This window comes from Lissotriton helveticus, chromosome 9, assembly GCF_964261635.1.
Source record: "Lissotriton helveticus chromosome 9, aLisHel1.1, whole genome shotgun sequence".
NCBI classification, from domain to species: domain Eukaryota; kingdom Metazoa; phylum Chordata; class Amphibia; order Caudata; family Salamandridae; genus Lissotriton; species Lissotriton helveticus.
Window position 1 is genome coordinate 950,642,063 of NC_136070.1, and position 27,801 is coordinate 950,669,863.

The 27,801-nt window shown below is 49.8% G+C and overlaps 1 protein-coding gene across 3 annotated transcripts in view; it reads right to left on the reverse strand.

Moving 5' to 3' along the window:
* The window catches only part of RNF123 (ring finger protein 123), a 1,600,675-nt gene that overhangs the window by 808,373 nt on the left and 764,501 nt on the right, over window positions 1-27,801 (reverse strand). For all 3 annotated transcript variants that reach the window (XM_078661207.1, XM_078661208.1, XM_078661206.1), the window contains exons 26-27: window positions 12,950-13,057; window positions 12,174-12,351 (exon numbers count right to left, since the gene is read on the reverse strand). In XM_078661207.1, coding sequence (XP_078517333.1) covers window positions 12,174-12,351; window positions 12,950-13,057 — 286 coding nt within the window. The remainder of the gene's footprint in view (window positions 1-12,173; window positions 12,352-12,949; window positions 13,058-27,801) is intronic.

Genomic DNA, 27,801 nt, shown 5'->3' on the forward strand with positions numbered 1-27,801 from the left:
GGGGGTGGAACAAAAGAGTGCCATTGAAGGGAAGATCCACCAGCTGTTCTTGAACATTTTCCGGGAACACACTGTCCCGAAGCCAAGCATGGCGGCGAGGGGCAATCGAAGAAGCCATGGTACGACCAAGCACCTCAGAGATGTCCAGAGCGGAGCGAAGAATAAACGCCGCCAGATCCCGGCCATCTAACGCATGGTGCTGCAAATCAACACCAGCACCCTCTTGAGAAGCTGCAGATCCAAGGGACTCCACTGAGTCCCATAAGCAAGAGGTGGCCCTAGCCAACACACAAAGTGTTAAGGGCCCGCAGAGCCGCACTGATCGAAGCGAACATATTGCGCCCCCAAGAGTCCAGCCAGCGAGCCTCTTGTGATGGTGGAGACAACAGCAACGGCAGGGAGGGAAAGGCACTCCGCAAAAGGGGCCCACTGGCAGAGGGGTGGAGGGAAAGACACACCGGGTCACACGGTCCTGGGAGGTGCCGGTGCAGAAGGTGTTGGGGCACCGGATCTCCCATGGCGGGGCGCACCTAAGCCCCCATCAGAGAAGAACGGAGCGAACCCTCAAAGGGAAGCAGCAGCTCCCTCCCACCAGAGCCCTGGTGAAAAACCTCCAAAAGATGATCCGCGAGGAAATGAGCAACCGGATCACCCATGCGCAAAATTCCCACAGCCGCGTAAACAGCGCGAGCGAAGGCCGCACCTGCCTCCATAGGGCCCCACGGTAGGGAAAGCAGCTCCTCTGGTGGCGACGGCTGCAAGAATGGCGGCCATCCCCTAAGCCAATCGGAGTGGGCAATGGCCAGGTTCAGAAGGAAGGAAGAGGCGCTGAGGAGTGGGGGACCTGTGGTTCCTCTGGCAAAAACCAAGGCAACGGTGAAGAGCCAGCCTTTGATGACATCGAGGAAAAAGCAATGACGCGGCGGCCCGTGTCCGGCGAGGACGACACCAGCAGACGCTTACCCTCCGGGGTAGAGGGGACATCTGAAGTCCACGACCTGATGTCTGTCAGGTGCCGTAGAATCTGCAACCAGGAGCAGGGCGTCCTCGTCCAGCGCCACCGGAGATGCCGAACAGGCCTGCGCCCCATCACACAGCGCTGGAGACCGGAGCAGAGGCGGCTAAAAGTGCTAGCTCGACCTCCGACGAGGCAGACACCTGAGTGGAGGGACAAGAGGCACCCGGGGAGTGACAAGGAGCCCCCGCCAGCCTCGACCCATGAGTGGACGAGAGAGGCCTGCCGACCCCTGTGGCGCCGCCAAGGCCGTTTCGACCTCCGACTCGGCGGCCGCCTGCGTGGAGGGGCGAGAGGGGCCCTGGCAGGGACAAGGACAGTATCACCTTGTCAAAGGGCCGAGAGGGGCTTGGGGATGCGACCTGAGCCCCGGCGACCTCCCGCGACAACAAAGGGACTCCGGCAGGAGTTTGTGGCAAAGCCGGGGCGCCGTGGTCCGAAGGAGGGACTCCTGAAGAGCCGTACCCCAAGGGCACCACATCCCCCAAGCCTGGATCTGAACCAGTCGGCGCCGGAGCCGCCACGGAAGGCCCCGCACAGCGCAAGGGATCCGCTGACGTCCCAGGAGGGGAAGGAGGAAAAGCCAGCGAGGCCTGCAAAGCCGCCGCATATGTCTCCATCTGGGCTCTCGACGCCCCCTCACCAGGAAACGGTGGATAGGGGAAATGATACACGGGCCGCATCACCCGTGGAGAGCCTGCGCCCCCAACAGGCCGGAAACCAGCCCTCAGGGACAAACTGCGACACTTACCGACAGGGGAGCCCCTATCTTGGCCAAATCAGGACTTACATGAACCAAAGCAAACCATCCCAATGCCTCGAGACTGGCAAGAAAGACCCTAAACCCGACAAACACTGCCCGGGCCTCCTCCGGGCACTGTGGCAGCCCTTGCGCAACCATATCCCACACTGTATGGGAATAACGGCACAAGAGGCCTGCAGTGTTCGACAACCGCAGCGCTAAGCTGGCAGAAGAAAACATTACTTCCCAAGGTGGTCCAGCTTCTTGGATTCCTTCTCTGGGGGAACAGTAGGGAATGCGCCCTTAGAAGACGAGGCTTGGACCACCAAGCTCTCGGGGGTGGAGTGTTGGGAAAGGAAAAGTGGGTCACCCGGGGCCGTGACTGGCAATCATCCTGTCAACAGGAGCCCCTGTGCTGGGCTTGGACCAAGTGCCCAGAAGGATGTCTGTGAGGGCTTCATTAAAAGGCAACAGGGGCTCTGAACAAGCCTCTGCTGGTTAAAGTACCTCTGTCAGGAGGTTAGTCCTGATTGCCACCGTAAGAAGCCAAAGGCCTCAGCCGCCCTATGCAACCACACTGCGTATGAAGCTCCCTCCTTTGTAGCCACAGTAGGGGGGAGAGCATGCCAAGGTCTGGAGAGGTATCCAGACCACTGGCATCACCCAGTTCCTCTCGCTAGTCCGGCTCCTCAAGCTGGTCAGCTAAAGGATCTCCAGACACTTCCCAGTCCTCCTCACCCTCCTCTGTCTGCCACTTAGGGCAATAAGGAATGCCAGTGATGAACAGCGATACAAAAGTACCCTCCAGCACCAGTACCGACATCGAGTGATGTCGGTACGGCACCAGGTCTAAGTCGGGGGTCGACGTTGGTTGGGGCTTTGTCACTGGAATCAGCGCCAGGGAAGGTACCGCGAGGTCGACCAGTGCCGATCTGGATCCAGGCCTGGATCCTCGGGTGCCCTCTGGCACCGGAGCTGCCAGCATCGAAGTCCCAGGGCCCCCAGCCAAGTCCGTGGGTCCCGAAGGCGCACCTGTGGAGTCGGACTGCCCATAAATGCTGTCAAGAACCTCATAAAAGGCTCGAACCTGGGCAGGGGATGCTCCGGCAAAAGGAGGGAAGTGCGGAGCAGTCCCAGAAGCAGGCTCCGAAGACGGAGCTGGAGAGCAATGACGCTCCAGGTCCCGCGTTGCGTCGCCCTACGGACGGGGAAAAGGCGAAGAGCGACGATGCTTCTTCGCCTTCTTCTTGTGCTTCGACTATCCCGAGTAGTGCGAAGACTTCGATGACGAGTGGTGGTGGCTCCGCAACCAGTCCCGAGACCTTCCTCTCGACCGGGACCTCGAACGACACAGAGCGGACTGCCGGGCCTCCACTGCTCCCGCAAAGACTTCAGATTCATGGGCCGGCAGTCTGAGCACGACTTCAGGTCATGGTCACACTTCAGGCACCAGAGGCACACGAGGTGTGGAACCGTGATGGACATCAACTTGTGACAGGAGTCACAATGCTTGAAGCCAGTCCGACTATGGGACATCCCTTGTGCTAGTAGGAGTCGAAGACTCAAAAAAGACGTAAGAGCACAGGGGCGGCGTCTAAGTAGACACCGCGACATCATTCCGGCGACCACAACGACGGATGCGGAGTTGACCGACGCCACCTACCAATGCGCAGGGGTACTGCTACAGAAAAATACCCCAGATCCAGTCTGCTGCCTGGGGGTAATTCTAAGGTAAGGAATCTATAACTAATGGTCTCTTTCAGATATTGGTTATCACTTCAGTGGCTGGCAAATGTAGGTTTAAGACTTTAGCAGGACATGGGCAGACATTGGGCAGGTATTAGGCAAGGTTGTATAGCCCACTGGAATCCTGAAGCTCCTTGTACCAATTGTTCTCGTCATATTGGTGAATATAATCATCCCAGTCATCAGAATTATCATTATTAGACTCTGTTTCAAATAGAGTATGTAAAGTCTGGGCCCTACCATGTGGTAAGAGCAAGTTATCAGGGGGATTGCCAAGAGGTTGTGTGCTAGTCGCAACATCGGTCGTAGTCATGGTGGATTTGCTTCAGAGTGAGACAGCACTATAAGCTGTATACATGCATGAGGTGCTGATGCAATTGGGGCCAGTGCGCAGGTGATGCGTCGCGGCCAAAGAGGGCACCAGAGTTAGTGCTGAACCTAATGTGGCTCCAGAGGTTATAGACAGGGCCGAGGGCAGACCCGCTAGTAGAAGTCTGACTTGAGGTCCCAAGGTTCCTTTGGGCCTTAAGACATGCCAGAGTGAGTTGGTAAAGTGCAAGGGATCTGCAGCAAAGTCTCCCTGAACACTTCTACTTTGCTGCAACATAGCAGAGGACCTGTAACATCAGGATGCGTTGGAACCAGAGATTGAATTGACTACAATGGAGATCGGGAGCAAGACTGGGAGGCATGTCAATGCCCTCAAACCATCTCCGAAGTTTGAGGGCAGCAAAGGATCAGCAGCATAGCCTCACTGAAGGCTTCTATTTACTGCAACGTCAATGAGGAGCTGGAAAGGCCGGGTACATCAGGACCAGAGATGGAATCTGCTTCAATATAGATCAGGAGCGAGACTGGGAGGCATGTTGATGTCCTCAAACTCTCCGTGGAGTTTGAGACCAGCCCTTGGATTTCTTAGGTTTCTACTTGAACTAAACCAAAGACTTTGACTGCAACAAGTTCTCTCTGGCCAGAATGAATTCAGGAACGAGACCTTCCTTTTGACTTCGACTAGTCATAGTGTAAAGTCTTCTTGTACTTTGTGGCTTTGAGCTTGGCTTTGAGTTTATCTGGGCGCAGTCACCACAGGCCTTGGAGACATCGTCCGACCCAGGCACAACAAACAGACTTCTTGTGGGTCCATCACAGACTTTTGCTTGCCACAGTCCCTGCTAAGCTTGAAGCCTGCAGTATTAGTGGATGATATTTACCTTACACAAAAGAAAATTGAGAATGAAAGTTTGGTTAAAGACCAGGGAGAACCTACGGATCCACATCTGAAGGCACAGAAAACAAGCATTTGCAATGCAATAGGGCTCAAACTATTAAAGTTTGAGCTATTGGAATTGGTAAATAATGCAACACTAATAGCTCAAACATTAATAATGCGACGGTTCGGTCGGAACTGTCAATGCAGGGCAATAGAAAGAAATAGAGTTTCTAGCGAGATTTAGAACAAACTATGCCATACTCTCTCTAACACAGAAGTGAAAGATACAAATATAAGAATGGCTACCGGAATTATGTGAATATGCAGCTGCTGCATTTTCCGCATATACAAAGTAATTTAACGCATTTGCCATATAAGCCACGATCTGCTGCATAATCTGCAAAAGTTATCTTACATGCAGCAAAACGTTTTGTTGTGCAGTGGCAGTACCTTCACAAAGGTTGATTGGTCACCTTTTTGTTTATTATTACTGCATCTGGATGTTATACTGGTACTAATGAGGTGAAACCTGCATCCAAACAGTGTTAATCATTTTAAAAATGACAGTAATTAAATAATACTACCACAAAATGTGCTGCATAATTTGTCTTTTACTTAATTTGGACAGCACCAGCATCCATTATGGTCCTCAACGCCAAGGCCCTGGAGTTAGCTGGGCATTGGTTAACAGCATCTCTCAAGGTATAGAACAGGAGACAACTGCCCCGCATTGGTAGCTGCATGAGGACTGAAGTCATTGGGGGTTCGCACTACTGCCCCCATCTGTTACTACACAGACCATTACAGGCACGCGTAAACGTGTCCCTAGTCTACTGTCCAAAGTCACACACACAAAACAACAAAGGCATTAGGGGAGTGTCCCAAACCTGCACAGGAAATGCGTTTAGTTCGTCTCAGCCGTCCGTCCTTCCGCGGGATTGTATTATGTTATTATTATGTACCATGACTAACTTGAACAGAAACCAACCCTTCCTGGCACACATCGCACCTGAACAGTTTAGCAGCGAGGGGGTGGCAAGAGGGAGAATGCTCACACTGCACTCATGTGACCGACCCACACCATCAGCAGGTGTAATTGCTGCAAGATTACTGCACGCTGTGAGAAGTTGGCCTGGTATATGATGCTCACTAGTTCTAGTGATCACCTTGTACCATGCCAAGCAACCCTTATGGTGCAGGTTGTAAAGTCAACCTTATAGACAAGCTATCCTAGGGGTAGCATGGACTAAGCAGTCTTAGGCTAAACTCTGTAAAGGCATGTGAAGCAAGCTGTTTTACCATACACAATCCCTTGAATACCAAATGAAAGGACACCACACAGGAAGCGGGTGCATAGGGTCGAAGTAGTGTTGGGTTTCGTCACGCAGGTCGATGGTGCTTGGAGCTGAAGATGCTGCAGGCGACTCGATGTGAAGAGTTCCGGTGGATCCAAGGGTGGATCTGAAGAGGTGAAGACCTGAAAGCAGAGGGGACAATGTTCAAAGTCACTAGCCAGTGACTACCGTGGAACCAGACTGGAACCAGGCAATGTCGGGTGCAAACAGGCGTCGAGGTGTAGCTTCTCTCTGCAGCCACGTGGACATGAGGGGTCGAAGACGTCCAGGAGTCGGTCACGAGCTGTCCCATGCAGGCTTCTCGCTGTTGGCGGTGTCGGCAACTTGATTGGAGCAAACAGGCCTTGGCTAATGCAAGCCACGCAGGAATCGAAAAAGGCTTGTTACTCGGACCAGCAAGGTCAGAGCAGGTGCTCCTTTTTACAGGAGCGAGGGCAAGTCTGGAGCAACCAGACCCGCAGTGTAAGTTGAAGGTTTCGTCACCAAGATGGCCGCTAGCCACGTGGCAAGTGGCCGGGATGGCGCGTCGAGTGGCACAGTGCAAAAGCGCCCCACGCAGATCGTGGAGATGCTGGGGGGCTGATCTTCGGTGCAAGGGCTGCTCGAGGTTGGGGCTTCTCAAACCCCAAAGCACAGCGTCGAGGGTGCCTCTGATGCTGCGCAGTCAGCTTCTCGGGGGTCTTTCAAGAGGTCCGGTCCCACGTCTCTCGGTGCCTCCACGGGTCCCTTCTTTGCAGGGACTGTGGATCGGGCGGTGAGAAGTCTGGGAGTCTGGGTCTTGTCAGGCTCTGGGCTCGGGCTCCGGCGGGAGGCGGCGGCAAAGCAGACGTCGAGTTGCTGGTTGGTGCCTGTGTTCACAGGGTGGTCACTCCTTGGCCACAAGGGAGATTCTCTTCCGTCTTCTGTGCAGCAGAATGTCGAAGTCCAGTCTTCTTCTGTATTTCAAGTTGATTCAGGATGATCTGAAGTCTCAGGACACAGCTCCCACTCTTATTCGAATCTGGGGGGCCGGATCACCTACTAGGTCCCTCCTCTGGGTGGAACCAGGAAGGGGGGTGGTTTCCAGTTTCGCGCCAGGGCTGGGGCTGGAAAGCCCCAGCACCGGTTTGAACTGGCCTGTGCACAGGGACACCTTGTGTGCCCCAGGCATGTCTGATTCTATTCAGCCCTGTCCTACCCAATACACAAAATCCTGTCTGGAGTGGTGCTAGCACCTCCCCAGGCAGGAAACCCTTTGTCCAAGCTGCCCTCGCTGGAAGGACTCCCAGCAGCAGGAGGTCAGACTTGTGTCTGTGGTGGCAGCATCCATTTTGGGATGCTAAGGCTCTGTTTAACTTTAACCGGGGTTCAGGCTAGGTACATGTCGTGTCCCTCTAGAAGGGTGGAATGCTACCCCCGTCGCCAGAACTGGCGAGGGGGTAGTATTCCAATTCGTATGACACCTTACTCGACATGTTTTGATAAAGCCAAACCCAAGATAGCATTTAACCGCGAGGTTCATAATGCACTTAAGAGTATATGGTATGACAATATCATGAAACAGCTAAAGGACATGGTTCCGAAAGCTGCAGACAGGCTCAGCTCATGCCAGAGCACCATCTCACATATTTCCAAGCACTCTGCCTCCAGGATTGATGAGGCCTTCCATAGGAGTGGCTGATAGGAACATACGTGTCCATTTTAGGTTAGGTATAGGCATACTACACCTAAGTAAGGGGTGGTTACACCGACTTACCCCAGCTGAGTGATCAGCCAGTTGTGTCAAATATGGAAGCCAGGCCAGGGGTGGCATAATACATGCTGCAGCCCCTGGCAGGCCTTGGAAGCACCTATGCCCTGGGTACCTGGGTACACTGTTACAGGGGCCAATATGGTGTGCCAATTCCAATTGCGTATGTACCTAAGGTACATGGAGTCCATTTTAAGGAGAGAGCAATTAGCCTGGGGCCCTGGATAGCAGGATCCCAGGCCAACTAAAGTCAAAAACCAGCTAAACACCAGGTAAAAAGTTTGGGGGTAACCATAGTCAGATATCCACCTTCCTACACACGCCATAGGGAAAACATTTTCCGTGCTGTGCATTCATTATTTACTACTTAACTTCCAAGCTTAGCGTTGGGCTGCTTGCCCTCCTTCTATTCGTACAGCACTCTGTCCTGTTGGCACTTCATAAATAAATCTATTAAATGGTGTGACTTGTATCCCTGGGTCACATCAGCGTAATCAGTTTCACTGTCACTAACATGCCTGAAAATATCAATAGTGAAATGAAAAACTCTGGGCCTTAAAATGGCATCCCTGATGACAAGGTGTCACCTGGTCACTTTAGAGCCTGGGCAGTAATAGGTGGTGTGGCAATAGGTGAAAGAAAAAAACGAGACACACTGGAGCAGGAAGCAAGAACTCGAGAAGCAAGGAGGGGTCACGAAAGAGTGAGATGCTGATGTATACTAGAAAAAAAGAGCGGGAACAAGAAAAGAGCGAATGAAAGATTGAAAGGAGGGGGGCATTTTATGCAAAGCCGAAAGTACAAAAAGGGACTATATGAATATACAGGTTAAAAGTGAGACTAGGGTACGACAAGTTCCTCTGCCTTGTCAATTGGTTAAACTAGACACTGCTGATCAAAGCCAGTCCCGCCTCCGTACATCAGTACGAGCGCAGCCTTGTAGTTGGGTATAAATGCACTGATAGGTGACTGATAATGAAAGTGAAGTCAGTAAAATATATCACAATGTTGTGACGTTGACATGGAGGAAGCACTTACAGGTGCCTTCTCCGTGCCCTCTTCTGCCCTGACTGGGTGGGCCAATTGTCATGTTTTGGGTGGGTTTGGCCCACCCGGCCCCCTGCTATAACCGGGCCTGCTGCATTGAAGTGCTTCTGTGTTTGCGTGTTATATGCGGTGTGTTTTAGATGCGTATTTGCTTGTACCTTTCTGTATTAGTGTCTTGTGCAGTGTTTTGCGTGCTTTTGCGTGTCTTGTGCGGTGTGTTTTATGTGCCTGTGTTTGCTTATGCCAACGTGTGCACAGCGGAGCCACAAAAAGCGGTGGGATATAACAGAAAAGGAGAGTTTACTCTGCCGGAGAGGTGGGGGGGGCAGGCGTGGGTCAGAGAGCGGGGTTCGGGGTCCTCGGATTAGCGGAAGAATGGCAGAGCTCTTACACAGCCCGGAGATTTGCATACAGTGCCATTTCACGGAATTAGAGAAGTGACTGCGCTGTACAAAGACTTCTTTATTTTTCAGACTGACAGGTAGGGCTGAGAGACTCCCGGGGAGCACACAGGCCCAGCTAACACCCAGGACACGCGTGCCATCCCCAGGGCTGACCCACTTCACACAGAGGGGTGCTCCACCACGAAAGCTTGAAAGAAGACTGTGCTGCAGAGTCAGGTGTGCCCCTCTCGGATCCAGGCGTCCCTTTAGCTTGGTACGTGCTTTTATCAAAGTTATGCGCGTTGCTTGCATGTATGGGAAAATTAGTATTTCCTGGACAGGGCAGCGGGGTTGGCACCAGTATTTTTGAGATTAGGGTGATGCTGTGTGGAGAGAGGTCTGGGGCTGCGTGTGGTTGTGGTGAACTGCGGATGCAGCCTGCGTGTGGTTGTGGTAAACTGCGGATGCAGCCTATGTGGTGGGTAGAAACTGTGAAAGGGGCTGGTGGCTGGTCTCTTCTGTCAATGCTACCCGGGGTCTGTCTTGGGAGCTTTGTATTTCAAGCCTTCGCTTTCACTTCCGCTTAAGCCTGCGAGTGGTGTGCGCGCGCACGCCACTGCGAGCCATGGCCTATTGGGGTCAATTACGCGGACCAAGCGCGTAATAGACACCAATAGGCCATGGGCGGAGCAATGCACCCGCCTTTGGCCAATTGCGTGCAGTCTTTTATAAAAAAGATGCGTGCAAAGGCCAATAGCTGCCCACAAAAGGAAAAGCACACGCATAAGCGTGTGCGATTCCTAAGGCAGCTTCCAAACCCCGTTTTTCATCTACTAAAGGGCTCGTGCTGCGCAGTGCAACGCAGGGAGCGAGCCCTAAAAAGGAACTGAAGTCAGAACAGTGTGCACGAGTGGTGCTTATATGGATCTCTGTTCCTCAGTTCTGGGGTGGAATGCCATCGGCATGGAGCTGCACGATCCCACCCAATGGCGCACAGGAGAACTGCTCTTAAAGTATCCGTATCCAGTCTAACCTTTGGTGATTTACGAAGTGTAGTATCTGTAGTTAGAAGTATCCATCAGAAAAATGAAAAGCAAGAAATACTACTGAAAAAGGTGGAAATATTTAGAAGTGGGGGCAGATCCAGCTTCTATACTCCAAGGCAGACAAAACCTTAATAGCTCTCAGTGACGAGAACCTTACTGGGCATACCTTAACAAAGACACAACCTCCCTAAAAGCAACAGAAGCAAGGACAGAAAAATCAACTTGCAGAATTTATGGGGTGTTCGATGAGTTAAAGGAGTGCAAGACAATGTGAGAAAATCAAAAATAGCCTTAGATGGAAAACTGCAGATGTAAGCAGGAACAATTAAGCACTAGCCAACAAATAGCTTGTGATCAGTTATATCAAACTAAAACTATAATTATGGTGTATTAATATAGTGTTGTTACGATCTGAATATGTTCTAGCACTCTAGAAAGGACTTTGTGTATCAGACTATACCTCCATTTGTCTCTGGATAGTGTGAATTAAGTAATCTTTGTTATTCGCTAGGTTACAGGGTATTAACCTTTGTAATTTGAGGCGGTTATCGTCTAACCTGAGATGTTTTGTCACTGTGCTTAAGAACATGGATGCCTGAGCCCTTAAAGCTTGCACATTGACAGAGCCCACACAAACTTTTGGATTACCAATCAGAGTGAAAGGCAAGATAAAACTGCCAACCCTATTTCTCACACTCAGCTTGCCAGAAGATAGGGCAACTCCATCCTACAGTCTACTTAGCACACCAGATAGTCATGTGGAAGCAATACATGCCTCGAAAAAGGGTCACTGAGCAGACAGAAAAAAACTAAAAGGTATAAACATTTCACAGGTGGCAAGGAATGATCCAAAAAAGAACAAATTAAATTTCAGAAGTAGTACGGATTCCATAATCCAGTAGAAGCCAGGGTGCAGGCATAATACAACAGAATACAAAAGGAACACAAATTAACTTAAGGAAAAACTCCAAAAAGCAAAGTGATGAAATGAGTAACTTAGTGGGTGATGATCCCGCCAACAGAGAGAAGTGAAGTGTTTGTGACACAGATTACTGAGGAAAGTAAATCACAAATAGTGATCAACCAAATCAACTCACAAGGAATGAGGAAATTATGTTGGTGAAAGATGTATATATGCACAAATCCCTTAAGTATCCCATCATATTGGATGATGTATGCACCAACCGAAGGCAACTAGCGAATAGATTAACAAAGATTGGTTGAACAAAGGTACTGTTTCAGCAGGACGAGGAAATGGAGTAAAACAAAGGTATTCAGTCCCTTCTCTTCATCAGCAGCTGAAATAGATTTTAAAAACTATGCCACATTTCTGACCTGCTGGATGGTAGTAAAAGGTAATGTCTGCAAATAAAAATGGACAATCAAACAAAATAGATACAAATAGCTCTGGACTACAAGAAATAGTTTGAAGAGTTAAACTAAATCAATTAACATAAAAAACATTCCGAAAATATAAAGCCACAAAATATTTGTGAGCAAAAAGAGGAACAGCAGAGTTTATGTAAAGGTAGATTAGAAGAAACTACATCAGAAGAGTCAGAGAAATGTATGTGGGTGGTGAGCGGAGTTAGGAACGAGCTATGAGACAGAAGAAAAAGTGCATGGCAAATGGAATTTTCACAGGATTACTACTAGGGACCCTTATGGATGAGACCTAAAGTCCTTATTTTCAAAGTCTTTTTTGCAGCAAGATTTTCAGGGGCAGATTCATCTCTGCAGATGTCCCTACAATCGTCTACAGAGATGATATCCCACAAGGAGTAGAAATAATGGGCATTATGGTTGGAGTAAGATTCTTTGTAGGTAGATTAAGTCAGTATCAGGAAACAGACTACAAGCTTGAATTGTTTAGACGCCTATAGAAGCAGGGCTAACTTACCTGGGAGCTCCTCTATGCTATTGACTGGGCTGAAGTAGTTCTTGAGAGCACTGTAGCTGTTCATGGCAACACTCAGGTAGAACTCTGGCATGAAGGCGAAGAGAGTACCAGTTCTGTCACTGTGTTCAATGGTCTGGATGCAGACCCTCAGAAGCCAATAAATGTCCATCATCTTCTCCTGTAGGAAAGCATGGAAACACTTTCAGAGAAAGTTCTCTTCCCAAGACAGATTTTACATATTTCACTGGTAAGGATGGGCTTCAAATGTCAAGATCAGGGAAAAGGGTTTAATGTATCACAAAGACTAAAAGTTACAGGTGTATCTGGACCACTGCCGTCAAAGTACTAAATTCCTCTGACAAATATATACAAGCTTCAGTTTTTCCATGAACAATATCCACAACACAATCTACAAAGTCGGTGGGGGGGTCTTCATTTGTGTTACCTAATATACTTGAAAACATTAATATTTGCAAGCCTTAAACCATATTGTCCCTTCTCCCATTTCAGGGATTATGAAAATGAGATCATAAATCTGTAATAGTGACTTAAAGTCCTACAACACACTTTCCCCATTGCCACCTCTAAATCAATTTTTTCCTTTCATTGACAAGCTATAGAGTACAAAAGAAGGCTTCTCTCTGTAGAAATCATTAACGAATTTAGGGGTGGGTGAGCTCCCAAAAGAAAAGACTTGGCCTTCGGAGTCGAGCTTAAATGGTCCAGGAGCACATTTGACATGGTGCTGCTCTTGCTCTCTTCTCCTCATGTTTTACCTTGGAATAAATGGTGACATTGATCCAAGCCAGGCGGCGACTCAAGTGGTTCAACTTCTCTGAAAAAACCTTCTGACTTTTCAAAAGCTCCTCGTGAATGTCTTTCCTCTGGAAAGTAAAAATGATTGAAGAGTAAGCAGATTACAGAGAGCAGGCGGCTGCTATAAACAATGTAAGCAAACGTTAGATCAATGCAAACAATTTGTTTCTACAAATTTTGAGAACATTTGTTTCTTTTGACATTATTGCTTTTACAATCTTCCAATATAGCAAAATGTATTCAGTACCCTTCTTTCTATTTTAAATGGCTTCCAATTCCACACAGTACCTCACATAAAGGCAGACTTCTCAAAAGCCAGACATTGCCTTGTACAGCTTACATTTAAAATCAGTACGGTATAAAATATCTTGTATGGAAGACCAGTGGCATTCCTTTCAGTTAAATGTATGCACTGAAATTCTATATATTCAAAAGATCACACATATTTTGGCCAGTTTGCATAATTACCATAGTAGCACCAAATTATATATGGTACAAAGATGAAGAACAACATTGGTCTTATTTCAATCTACTGTGGCATGAGAGTCCATATAGTAATGTTCTTACATCATGTGACAATAAATTTACTAGCCATAGAGATCACGCTGATGCAAAACAACTGTTGGACACTGAGAACTACCAGGAAGTATTTCATGTTTAAGAGGCCTGATATCCCTGATAATGTTAAGAAAGAGTAGTTTCTGTCCTGTAACTCCAGTTCTGTAGTAGGGGTATCTCTGTTATAGTCATAATCTAGTGAATAGTCCCGTCCATGTGCGTGGACCCCGGAGCAATCAAAAATAATCTCTTACAGTGTCGAAAAATGCAGACCTGCACAGACACTTAAGAGAGAATTAAAGGCAGATAATGCAGCCTATAACACAGGCTACACTGTCCAGTACTTCAACTAGAAATTCCACCAAAAAAATCCACAAAACAGCAAAGCCTGTACAGATTTCCCTTGCTTCAGCAGTAAAAACCCTCTGGAATGATAGAGAGAAGGATCTGGACAGACACGCCCCATGTGGCTCAGAACAGGATACTGTGCCTTTAAGAGAACCTTCCAGAACTTCACAGTATCCCAGAATGCACTGCAGGTCCCTTTTACTTTCAGTTCTTTTTGAAGGCGTAACACGCCAGACCTGTAGCATTCCTTACATGAATATCTCTCTCCACCGGGGAGGAGGGCGGGCGCTTATGACTATAACAGAGATACCCCTACTACAGAACTGGAGTTACAGGACAGAAACTACTCCTTCTGTAGTAGGGGGTCTCTGTGTATAGTCATAATCTAGTGAATAGAATGGCAAGCCCATCCCCACACCAAAGCGGCGGTGGAGAAACGAGAAACAACACCACTATTGTGCGAACAGATTTCGCAGCGAAGCCTGCCCAACCTGAGCGTCTGCTCTGGCATCAGTGTCCAGGCAGTAATGCTTAGCAAAGGTATGGACCGACTTCCAAGTGGCCGCCTTGCAGATTTCTGCAATTGGAACATTACGGAGCAAAGCAGTCGTGGCAGCTTTGCCCCTGGTGGAATGAGCCTTAGGTTTACCTCCTAAGGTCTTATTAGCTTTTTGGTAACACAATTGTATGCAGGACACAATCCACCTCGAGATGGACTGCTTAGAAGTAGCAAGACCTGTCCTGACCGATCTATAATTGATAAACAGTTGGTCCGACCTACGAATATCTTTGGTTTTATCCAGATAAAATTGCAACACCCTCCGCACATCCAGGGAATGTAAAGACCTTTCCGCTGGAGATGAAGGATTCTGAAAAAACCTAGGCAAAGTTATAGTCTGGTTGACATGAAAATCAGAAATAACCTTGGGAAGAAACTTAGGGTGAGTACGCATAACAACCTTAGCAGCATGAAATACAGTATAAGGTTCTTGGCAACACAACGCCTGAATTTCACTCACCCTGCTGGCCGATGTAATGGCCACAAGGAACGCCGCCTTCCAGGACAGGTGCTGCAACAAAGCCTTATGAATAGGTTCAAAAGGCTCCTTCATCAACCTGGACAGCACCACATTCAGTTCCCATGAAGGCGAAGGAAGCCTGACAGGAGGAAACACTTTCTTCAAGCCTTCCAAAAAGTCTTTGATCACAGGGATCTGAAAGAAGGAAGTCTGTGAAGGGCATTTCCTGTAGTCAGTCAAGGCAGCCAGATGGACCTTAATGGAATGGACATTAAGCCCAGACTGCGCCAGATGTAGAAGGTATGGAAGGATGACATCTTCCTTACACGTCGTCGGGTCATAGTTCTTGGACTACTTGTAAGCATAAGAAGTCCTAGTGGAAGGTCGCTTAGCCTCCTTCAGTATGTCCATGCAATCTTCTGGGAGATTAAGATGGCCATATTGCACTATCTCAGGAGCCATGCCGCCAAACTCAAAGACGAGAGGTTGGGGTGCACCATCTGCCCCCCGAACTTCGTGAGAAGGTCCGGCCTGCACGGCAACTTCATGTGAGGAAGGAGAGACCGGTGAAGCAGGTCCATGAACCACCACTGCCTGAGCCATTCCGGGGCAATCAGTATCATCCGCGCCCTGGACTGGGACAGCTTGATGAGAGCCGTCGGAATCAGGGGAATGGGTAGAAAAGCGTACAGAAAGCTGTTCGACCAGTTGATCCATAACGCATTCCCCAGCGTCCCCGGCTGGTAGTACCTGGACGCGAAGTCTCGGCATTTGCTGTTTTCTGCGGTGGCGAACAGATCTATGTCCGGAGTTCCCCACCTTGCGAAGACTTCTCCTAGTACTTTGTCGTTTATGAACCATTCGTGGTTTTCCTGAATCAGTCTGCTCAGTGCGTCTGCCTGAACATTCTGCACACCTGGCAGATGGGTGGCCGTTATCGTCAATCCTCGGGCCAGAAGCCAGTGCCAGATCGCCTGCGCCTTCTGCGACAGGGTGCGTGATCTCGAACCCCCCTGCTTGTTGAGGTAATACATCGTGGTCGTATTGTCCGTCTGTACAAGCAGGGAGTTGGTCTGGAAGGACGGGAGAAAGGCCTTCAGTGCCAAGTGAACAGCTCTGAGTTCCAGGAAATTGATGTGGTACGTGGACTCCGTCGGGGACCACGTCCCTTGAATCTGTAAATCTCCGGAGTGCGCTCCCCAGCCCTGGAGAGAAGCATCCGTCACGAAAATCTGAGTGGGAATGTCCTTGTGGAAGGGAACTCCCCTGAGGAGATTCTCCGCTGAACACCACCACTTCAGAGACTGAAGAGCATGCACAGACAGTCGTATCTTGTCGTCCCACGATCCTCTCCTCTGGTCCCACTGATCCTCCAAGCACTCCTGCAGCGGTCTCATGTGTAGCCGCGCGTGTGGCGTCAGGAAGATACAAGAGGCCATCGATCCCAGTAGAGATGACACCTTCCTCACTGTCGTAGATGGAGTGGTCATAAGAGCCTGAGCCTTCCGAAGGAGTGATAATCGTCGCTCCTCCGAAGGACACACGCTTGCGGACATCGTATCGATGGTGGCCCCCAAGTACTGAATGCACTGGACCGGAGTCGGGACAGACTTGGACATGTTGATGTGCAACCCCAGCTTGTTCAAGAGAATGCACGTCTTCTGGAAGTGCCCTTGAGCTTCCGAGAAGGAGGAGGCCTTGATCAATCAATCGTCCAGGTACGGGTAGACAAACACCTTGTTCTTCCTCAGGTGTGCCGCTACCACTGCCATGCACTTCGAGAAAGTTCTGGGCGCAGACTTCAGCCCGAATGGAAGTACCGTGTATAGATAGTGATTGGTGCCGACTTGAAATCGCAGGAACTTCCTGTGTTTGGGTGCAATGGGCACATGGAAGTACGCATCCTGTAGGTCTATTGCACATAGCCAGACTCCCTGTTGCAACTGAGGGTAAATCTGATGCAACGACAGCATGCAAAACTTTTCTCTGCGAATCCACTGGTTTGCTTCTCGCAAGTCCAGAATGGGCCTGAACTCTTTCTTGTCCTTCTTGCGGACCAGAAAGAACCGGGAGTACAGCCCTCTTCCTCTTTGAGACTGAGGTACGTCTTCTATCGCCCTTTTCCTTAACAGGATATCGGCCTCCGCCTGGAGCTCGCGCAGTTGATACTGTGAGCAGACCGGAGGAATCGATGGAGGAGGGCTGGTGAACCGAAGACTGTATCCATTGCAAACAATATTCAGCACCCACTTGTCCTGAGTAATTTTTCTCCACTCTGCCAGAAAAAATTGAACGCTTCCCCCCACCGGAGCGGGTAACGGATGAAGGGGAAGTAACCGCTCAGGGTCGAGACCCGGCCGGGCCTTTGTTAGCCGTAGAGGACTGCTGTCTACCTCTACCCTTCTGGCGCTTCTGGAAGGGTCTCCGGAACTGCTGCTGTTGTTGCTGCTGCTGTCCCGAAGACTGTCCTCGCCCTCTGCCCTGCGCACCGAACCGTCTATGGAACGGTCGGTAGGGCTTCTTTTCCTTGGGCTTCTCCAAGCCCACCGCCATCAGGGTCTCTGCCTCCACCTTCAAGCGGGCCATCTCATCATCGGCATGTTTACCGAACAGTGTTTTCCTGAAAACAGCAGATTTGCCACCCGCTGCTGGGCCTCCGGCTTGAGTGACGTGAGCCTGAGCCAAGCATGACGGCGCTGGTTGATCCCATGGCAGTACCCATGGGCCCCCAACAGAGAGATATCCGCAGCCGCGCTGATGACCTGGTTCGAAACCAGCATCCCTTCCTTAGTGATCTCTAGGAAGTCCTCTCTCTTGTCTCGCGGCAGAGGGTCCGTGAATTGTTGCAGGGAATCCCACAGGGCACGGTCGTACCGCCCCAGCAAAGCCGAATCGCTGGAGGCTTTCATGGTAGTGGAAGCAGTCCTACAAGCCTTCCTCCCAGCCAAGTCGATCCATCGGCTTTCCTTATCAGGCGGCACGGTGGAGGACGGAGAGGTAGAGTGTAACTTCCTGGCCGCCGTCACTATAACGGAGTCGGGTACTGGATCCATTCGCAGGAAAGCCGGGTCGGAATCCGGGGCCCTGTACTTCTTCAGAAGTCGTGAGGGAGCGGCCTTCACCACCGCTGGCGTAAGGAACAGCTCCTCCGCCGGCTCCACCAAACCCGGCACTAATGGCAGCAGGGGGCGAGACAAATGCTTCTTGTGAAGTGTCTCAAATATCACGGACGTCGTAGGTGTAGGAGCCGTCACCGTGATGCCTAACTTTGCCGCCCCCCTCAGGTAAACCTCCTGGAACGTGCTGATGTCGTCCACCGGGGACACCCTCGTCCCCGGGGAATCCGACAAGGTCGGCGAATAGGATCGTGTCCTGGAGGAGTCCGTGCGGGACCTGGATCCTCGCCTCCTATGGCGACGTCTAGATCTAGTGGAGGATCTGTGCCGACTCCTAGATCTTCCTCTCCGTCCGGAGCGTGATCTCGACTTCCTAGGCCTCGGACGATCCGCCGGTTCCACCGGAGCGGGCGTCTTAGGTTTGACCGGGGCCTGCGGCTTTGGAGTCCCTTTGGGAGGGGTCGGAAACCTGGGCAACGAAGCCGACCTCGGAGGAACCGGAGGCGGCTTCACTGGCACCTGAGGCTGGGGTACAGGTTGCGGAAGCGGAGGCAAAGGAGGAGGGGTAGGAACCCTCGAAGGGAGACCCCTCGGCAATGGAGGCGGAGGCGTAACTTGCGAAGGCATATACACCTCGGAATACACCGAGCCCGGTGATCCACCACCAGCCTGGGACGTTGGCGAGCCTCCCATGGCAACAGGCCTCTTCTCCCGCTTCTTCGACGTCGAAGAACGGTGACCTGACGGCGAGCGTCGGCCCCTCGACGTCGAGCGTCTCTTCCGCGGCGTCGACCATCTTCCATGCCTCGGCGGCGACTTCGTCCGCCTCGACGGCGATCTCTTGTGTCTCGACGTCGATCTCGATCGCCTCGACGTCGACCTCTTGCGCCTCGACGACGACCTCTTGCGCCTCGACGACGACCTCTACCGCCTCGACGGCGACCTCAACCGCCTCGACGGCGACCTCTTCCGTCCACTCCTCGACGACGAGGTTCCCCTCGACGACGATCTTTTCCTCTTCGCCGACGGCGAACGGCGGTGTCGCTTCGACGGCGAGCGCCGACGCCGGGCCCATCGACGCCGATCACTCGACGTCGAGATCGACGACGAAATCGTCACCGGAGACTTCGACGGCGGTCTGTGCACCTCCCTCGATGTCGACAGTCGACGGCGCTTCGCCGCAGAGCCCTGGGGTGATGGGGAACAGACCGTAGTCATTCCTCTCGACGTCGTGGTCGGCGCAATCGACCCAGACAGAGAGTGGGCACGCTTGCTGGTCTTCCTGCCTCTGGGGAGCCCCCCAGAGGCCTCAGCACGGGCAGAAGGAGCCCCTCCAGACCCACCTTGCGCCTTCAGCCTTCTTTCCTCGAGTCCCTGAAGCCTGATCTTCTGTCTGTCCTTCAGGGTCCTGCCAGAGAAGCCCTGACAAATCTCACACTCCTCTGGGACATGGGAAGAGGGAAGGCAGAGGATACACACCTCATGGGGATCCGATTTGGCCTTCTTCCTGGAACACTCCGGGCATTTGTCAAATAATGCAGGCATATTTGACATCAAAAAGGAGCAAAAACCAAGAAGAACAGCACTAAAGTACTTTAGAAGCACTCAAAACGAAATTAATAGTGAAAAATCACCAATAAACCCTTGAAAGGGGAGAGCTCAATGCTCCAGGGTCCTGCTTGCAGGAGTCGGAAAAAAGAACTGAAAGTAAAAGGGACCTGCAGTGCATTCTGGGATACTGTGAAGTTCTGGAAGGTTCTCTTAAAGGCACAGTATCCTGTCCTGAGCCACATAATGGCAGCCTATGGGGCTTGTCTGTCCAGATCCTCCTCTCTATCATTCCAGAGGGTTTTTGCTGCTGAAGCAAGGGAAATCTGTACAGGCTTTGCTGTTTTGTGGATTTTTTTGGTGGAATTTCTAGTTGAAGTACTGGACAGTGTAGCCTGTGTTATAGGCTGCATTATCTGTCTTTAATTCTCTCTGAAGTGTCTGTGCAGGTCTGCATTTTTCGACACTGTAAGAGATTATTTTTGATTGCTCCGGGGTCCACGCACATGGGCGGGACAATTCACTAGATTATGACTATACACAGAGATCCCCTACTACAGAACTGGTGTTACCCTGAAGACCACCTTCTGTACATATTATCTGGATTCGTACTCCGATCAATGACAGTTGGGGACGGTATCAAGAGGGTGAAATATTATTTGTATTGCGAATAAAGAACAGCTGCAGAGAACAAAACCTTTTTATAAGGGAGAATACAGTTGTTTCTTCAAGGGGAGAACACTGATGTCAACTACAGTAAATTACCATGGCACATTTTCAGGCTTGATTAACCTTGAACATTATTAGGATTCTTTATGCAAAGATTCAGGGCCTGCCATCCATTTCCATCCTCAGGAGAGACACTCCCAACACAGTGTTCTCTCATCACTCTGTCTGCTGCACAATACCAAGATGGAACTTCCCCTGCTTACTAAGTGCCATCATTAGCTCACATAACATGACATCCCATCTTTCTTTGTATTCTGGTAATTAAAATCTTGAAAAAAAACAAAAGTGCAAGCACCAGAAAACAAAGTGGAATTCAAGAACATAGCTAAAAGAGATCAACCTGCACAGTACGAAATTGTTAGAAGATCACCACTTATTCTTTGTCACCAATTCCCAAGTACTAAATAGAGAGGTTCCTCTACCGTCATATATTATCCAAAGGAAGACTACATAAATAACTCATTTTGATTTGATTTTATTTCTTTAAGTTTGAGCATCTAAAGTCCTGCATTTACTAAATAAAACAAAGCAAATGGAAATCCTGGACTTGGCAGGGTTCTCGTGCCCAGTTCCACTTCAAACCGAGACATCTTGAGACTTTCCGTAACCAAATTCAGGATCTGTATCAAGCATTTGTCTCTAAGCTCAGAGAAAGTGTGAGTTCTTGCAGGACACCTCAATCATGGTCCACATAATACAATTATAAAACAGTATTAGGGCATCCACAGCACCCTCGTAGCACACCTTTACACTGATTTGCAGTATACCATGTTATCTTCACCATGCAACACACATTTGTACTGACTTGCCACTTGTTCGATCATAAATCAACATTAGTACATTTAGACAAATCCAGCAAAATATATCTATTCTAGCTTGCAGCGAGTAATGACATCTCAGTACTTCAACACACACATTACTCAAAAATGTATTTGAAACCGCACATTTCGATAGGTACTTGAAAGAAAGTCTGAGGTAAAAAAGATGTATAGGTTACTTAATCTGTTGATTTGGTTTGCTCAACCTGCAGGTTCACGGTTTCAGTTCCCAGAGGAGTCAACTCACCTATTCATTCTTTGAGATTGATAAAACCAGGACATCAGTGGATAATAAGAGAAGCAGCAGCAATCAACTGACTTAACAAATCCACTTAAAATGTCCTAAAGAAATCCATCCTATTTGGGACTCCATGACCAGAGCTAAGGGGTCAGGGTATGCTCCCTTTTCTTTCTAGGTCTCGCCTAGCGTTGCCGCGCATGCGCTGCTTGCTTTGCGAGGCATGCTGTATTAGGGTATTTTTTAGACGTGGTTTGGATGCCACGCCCATATCTTTCATGGGCGGGCATCATCGTCCATAGTAAACGCTGGCTTCCCATTGATAATGAGGCTTCTTAGCTCCTCTTTGTTAACGCCCTGTCTCCTTTTGGGACCGCCCATCAGGACTGGATCTTTTACTTGCGGTGGTATACTGTCTCCTTCATTTAGTCAGTAAGCACTTTGTTTTTTTCATTCTGCTTTGGCAATGGCGAGAGCTTGTTTTAGAATGTGCATACGGCGGCCACGCAACTTCATTTTCGCGTGCGCCACCAAAATGCTTTTCTTTTAAAATGTATATGTTTTTGTAAAGTGCGGCACGCCAAGCTTTGTATTCATGACGGCCGCACACTCATTTGTACTGGCTCTGCACTGCTTTTGACTATAAAACTTGGAGCTCACATGTCGTCATTCTATGGCCATGAATTTAAAGTTCCTTTTATTTTGCTTTTTTTTTTTTTACAAAACGGTGTTTGCTCAGTTAACAATGATTACGGATTACAATTGGGTCGACTGTAACGTGCCATTGTTGCCTCTACACAGTCGTGTCATTCGTTCAGTAATGTGGTTTGAGCGACATTTAGTATTAGTAGTTCAGTCGAGCGTCTTCTACACCTGGATGAAAACCCAGTTGCCGAGTATCCCTGGAGCGGAGCAGTGTTGAATGCGTTACTTACCTTCGGTAACAATGTACCTGGTAGAGACACTGTCTAGCTGCAGATTCCTTAACTTAGAATATCCCCAGGCGTACCTCTGCGCGCCCGGGGACGGCACTGCACTGCTTCGACCGGACATCGTCCTAGGACATGGCGTCAGTGGAGCCATATAAGTACCTCCAGGTGCGCTGACGTCAGTTTTCTTCAGAGAAACTTTTCCGCGCCACAACGCGGAGCCACTACCAAAAACTGTGAGAGTGTAAGAACACTGTGCCAAAAAGAGATGACAAATCATTGAAACAATGACAAAAAAGATCCGAATGTTGAGAAACGTCATCATAAATTACAGTGAGAAATCACTGTATACAAAACGTAACTGAAAGGAAAGAGCAGAGCACCACTCTGAGAAACGACCCGCAAAAGCAAAGACTATGCTCTCCCATGAGGCAAAAACGGTATTTGAAAATCATGACCTGGCAGACAACAGGAAGGCTGCACCCAGAAAATGTAACTGTGAAGACCAACAAGACCGGAGCAACATGATTCACAACAATCTACCACAGGTCGGCGACAACAGGAAATGCTATACACCCTGTATGAGACCTTTTGACAGAGGCACAGTCAAAAGGACCCAGTACCAAGTGACTGTAGGAGAGTCAAGAGACAAAAGCAAAAACAACAACAATTGATGTGTTGACTTGGTCTGCAATCCGTCTATGAATTGTGTGGATTTTGCAGAGTCAAAAGACCCCAAGTAATGGTGAGAAGACATGGGAAGAAGAAGATGAGTAAGCCCCACACTGGAAGAACCATGGTGTAAAGGTGTAGAAGAGTATATGATCTCATCGCCCAATCACGATAACGGATGGAGAAAAAACTTTAAAACAGAATTAATCATCCTGCCCAGGAGGAAGTTGAAAGAGGCCTCCCAGCAGGAGGACAAAAGTCACCTGGAAGGAGATGAGTGGATAAACCAAACCAGAAAAGCCCTTTGAGGAGCGGGGAGAATGGGTGGGCGTTAAGGATTCTGCAGCTAGACAGTGTCTCTACCAGATACATCGTTACAGAAGGTAAGTAACTTGTGCATCTGATAGAGACATCTAGGCACAGATTCCTTAACTAATCCGGGAACGGAAAATAATGGGGGGCAAAGGCAACACACTCCGTCAAGGGACGGCACAAAAACGGTCTCATGCAGACAGGGATAAAAAGAAGCACAGAACCAGTACAGTAGTATGGAATGGAAGAACCCAGAACCTTCAGCAGAAGAAGGTGAAGTGAGCAAATGATCCGATGGATCCGCAAAAGAGAAGACTAGAGATGGGCGGATTTTGCGGATCCACGATCCGCGGATTTTGCGGATTTGCGGATCGTGGATCCGCAAAATCCGCGGATTTTGCGGATTTGCGGATTTATTCGGATTTTATTGGGCGCAGGGGTCCCTAGGGTGAGCTGTCCATCATAGTGGGTCAATGGCGGGGAGACGGAGCACACCACGAGTGTGTGGGCGGGGCTTCCATGCGAGTGCACATGCTTCTTGTGTGTATAAAAGGTATGAGACCGATCAGGAGAGTTGAGCGCTGAGAATGCGTACACTGAGCTTCCTCGCGTGAATGCGAGCAGAAAATTAAAGCATCCCGCTGGCGTGGGGTATAATTCTTCTTGGCGAGTTTGGACTCCCGAAAAAAGAGAGGAAGCTCAGTAAATCTTGGGGAAGCGGCCATTAGATGTTGATGACGTCTGTTGAATCTTTGGAGAAGCAGTGCAGTGAAAGGCGGGATCCCGGTCACTGAATGCTGGGCGCCCACGCCAGGGTTTGCACGGAGCGATTGTTTAATGGAGCACAGAGCGATCCAGAAAACAGCTGCCATTTCCATGTCAAGGAGAGGAGGAGGCAAGGTGGCAGTGTTGTAATAGCCTACTGATAGAAGCAGGTGAGCGGCAATTTGTGACTAGTGGAAAACAGGGGATGCGGTGGAAGCGCTGCAACAGTGCACAGGTGCAATATTGTAGCAGGGAAATTAGAAGAAAGGTGACAAAGTGTCTCCAGACCTGGCTTCCATGCGAGTGCACATTAGTGCCTCTTGTGTGTATAAAAGGTATGAGACCGATCAGAGCAGTAGATGAAGAGACAGAAGCTCCTGGTCACAGGAACAGCACGAGGATTGCGCTCGTGAAAGTCAAGGATGCAAAGGCCTCTATCCAGCATCACAGCTGATTTTCGACGGTTGATTTAGGAAGAAGGCACACCTAAGGGCATGATGTAACTATTTTACGATGGCGCCGGCAAGCTGCCAGCGCCATCCTAAAATAGTTACTAAGTTAGCTTCAACAGGAAGCTCTAATAGATAAAATAAAGCAGGTGCTCGAGCACCGAGCACCTGCTTTATTTTATCTATTAGAGCTTCCTGTTGAAGCTAACTTAGTAACTATTTTAGGATGGCGCTGGCAGCTTGCCGGCGCCATCGTAAAATAGTTACAACAGGCCAGGCTTGAACTTTTGCCCCCCAAATCCACCGCTCGCGGATTCGCGGCAAATTCGCGGGAGTTCGCGGATTGCGGATTTGCCGAAAATCCGCGAAATCCGCGAGCGGAACGGATTTTACGCCCATGCCTAGAGAAGACCCAGAACGAGGACAAGACGGTATGACAGAGACAATCACACATGTCAAGCAAGCACAACAGTGGTGGAAGCACTGTTGAAATTGTAACAGCTTAGACTACTTGTGACAGCATGGCAAGTAAGCTGACCCATGTCTGGGAAGTGCTTGTGGTACTAGAGACACAAGACTCACCATTGCGCAATTGCTTCTGCACAAAAAGGGTGGAAACAGAAGTACATATGAGCAGACAGTGTGAACTGCGAGAGCCACACCACATATATGTGAATGCCCAAAGAATGCAGCGTTAATCGTACAGATGCAAAAGATGCATCACCAGGCGGGCAACCGGCGAAGAGGGGGAAACACGGCAAGCCGGACACACACCTAAGGCACGCTCCCATGAGAAGGCTGGGGCAAGAGACCACTGACACCGCAGCAAGGAAAAAGCCATGGCTGCGTGAAATATACATCAAGACCAGTAGACATCCATGAAAAATGTGTTTTCTTTTTTAAAAAGAATAGAATTCCATTCCATAGGTACGAACAGTACCGGTCAAAGCATAGTCGGAGAGAACAATGTCCAGAGACGCAAGCGACATCAGCCTCCCATACGGGAGGAGACAGGCTGACATAGAGTAACAGGAGAGTCGAGAGAGAGACATACACCAGATGTCACAAGGACAGTGAGTATCCTGAAGAGAACACTTTTACTGAAAACAGCAGCAGGAGCTGGTAGGAGAAGCGTGTGAACTCCTGCGTGGCAATTAGTAGGGGAACTGGAAACTCCTGTTAGAGAAGTGCCTAGGAAAGTAGGTCACAAGGCACGTACAGCAATGACGTTTGTGGCAGAGATGCCACCAGCCATAGACAAGGGCCAGACAGGGTCTGAACCACAAGAAATTACATCCCACCTCAGAGAGTGGAGATAGAAACAGCCATCTGAGAAGCACAAGGTATATCGCAAGTACTCCGTGACAGCGAGACAGCGAACATACCAGGGTGCACCCATATGACATGCACAGAACATGGAAGAACCGTGTCGCGTCAGCCCTGCAAGCCTGGGGGCAGCACCACATGGCTCCGCCCTGACTTCGACCATGGACATGACGTCAGCAACGGAGGAACTGTACCGGAACAGGGCAGAACAAGATGGCCCAAACCAACATTTGCTGACGGCAAGGACAGCCAATAAGAGCACAGCGAATCTGAAAGAACACGCCGGGGTGAGGCAGGCATGGCAGAACCCCAAGAACACCTGTAAAAAGACAGCAGCCACAGATGCAGGGGAGTGCTGCGGACGAACAGCAAGTTATAAGGCATAAGTACGAGAAGAGAGCGACGCCAACCTGTGGGTCGCAACAAGGGATAAGAGGGGGGCTATAAAAACAGGAGGAGACCACAGTCCCAGCCATAGGACAACCCCTTACATGAGGACTCCGCAGGAGCCTACAAGGCTGCCCGTGCAAGGAAGGCTAGCTATACAATAGCAAACGGGAACCCCACATACGGTAAGCCTCATACCCCTTTGAAAACAAGGGGCACCTCTTGAGACGGACTCATAGACAGAGGATGCAAACAAAAAAGGGAAAGTAGAACCAGTTGGTCAGCTGCACCAAATAAAGCAAAAACAGCTGAATAGTCGCACAGATCGTCTTGGTATTAACGTCATGTACCCAGCGACAGGTACCAGAATAAGCAGAGACAACACTGCACAAGAAAATAAACATCCACAGAAGGACTAGAAACACGAGGTCATGAAGGCCCAGACATGAGACGGCTGACCGCCTAGTCAGCATGACTATCAAAAAGGGTCACGCCATCAAATGGTAGATCCCGAAGACCCTCCTGAACATTTTCCGGGAAACTGCCATCATGCAGCCAGGCATGGCAACGTACAGCAACTGACCTGGCCATCGCACGCCCACAGAGTCAGTGGAGTCCATGGCCGAACAAATGGAGAATTGTGCCATTTCTCGGCCATCATGAAGCAGATGATCCAGGTCAGTACGGGGACCCTCGGAAAGAGATGGGAAGAAGACGCTCTACCGAGTCCTAAAGGGCAAAAGTAGCCTGTGCAAACACGCAAAACGTGTTCAGAGCACGGAGGGCCGAACTAGTGGATGCAAAAATATGGCGACCACAGGACTCCAACCAGCGAGCCTACCTAGGCAGAGGAAACAGCAGAAGTGGAGAGGAAGGTAGCGAGACGAAAGCCATCTGGACTAACAGTCCCTGAGCCCTAGGATGAAGGGACAAACAGACAGGGTTACCTGGAGCCGGGATATGACGATGTGCGATGGCCCGATCCACAGGGTCTCCAGAGGAGGGCTGCGCCCATGTCCCAAGAAGGGTGTCAAATAACGACGCACCAAAAGGCAACAAGGGCTACGCCTCCTTAGCATTCTGGTGGAGGAGATCCAATAATGGATCAGAAGGCAAAGAGACTGAGGGAGGCTGCATTTGTAAAATATCTGCAGCCCTGTGAACAGCCCTCGCAAATGTTGCCCTAGCCTCCGTAGCCATTCTGGGGGGGACAATAACTCGTCTGTAGGCGACGGTTGGAGGCTAACTCGCCCAAAAAGGAGAGATGTCATAGCCTGAGGTCAAACAAAGGACTATTGTCCCAAGGGCCTCTGTCCCGGACAGCACGGAAACAACCCTGAGTGCTCAGGGTCTTCATCCTCTCCTAACAAAGGAAGAGCAGGGACTGGTACCGCCGACGACAAACGTTGTGATGGCATTGTAGTGACGTCGACAACCACCAAGGGTGACTGGTCCACCCGACATTGGTCCGGCGTCGACTCGACCTAAACCGAGATAGAAAGCTGCGGAGAGGAATTATGTTGAGCAGGCATCGAGCTCTGTGCAGCAGCCGCACCTGGCGACTTCATAGAAGGGCTTGACCTCCGACTGGAATGCCC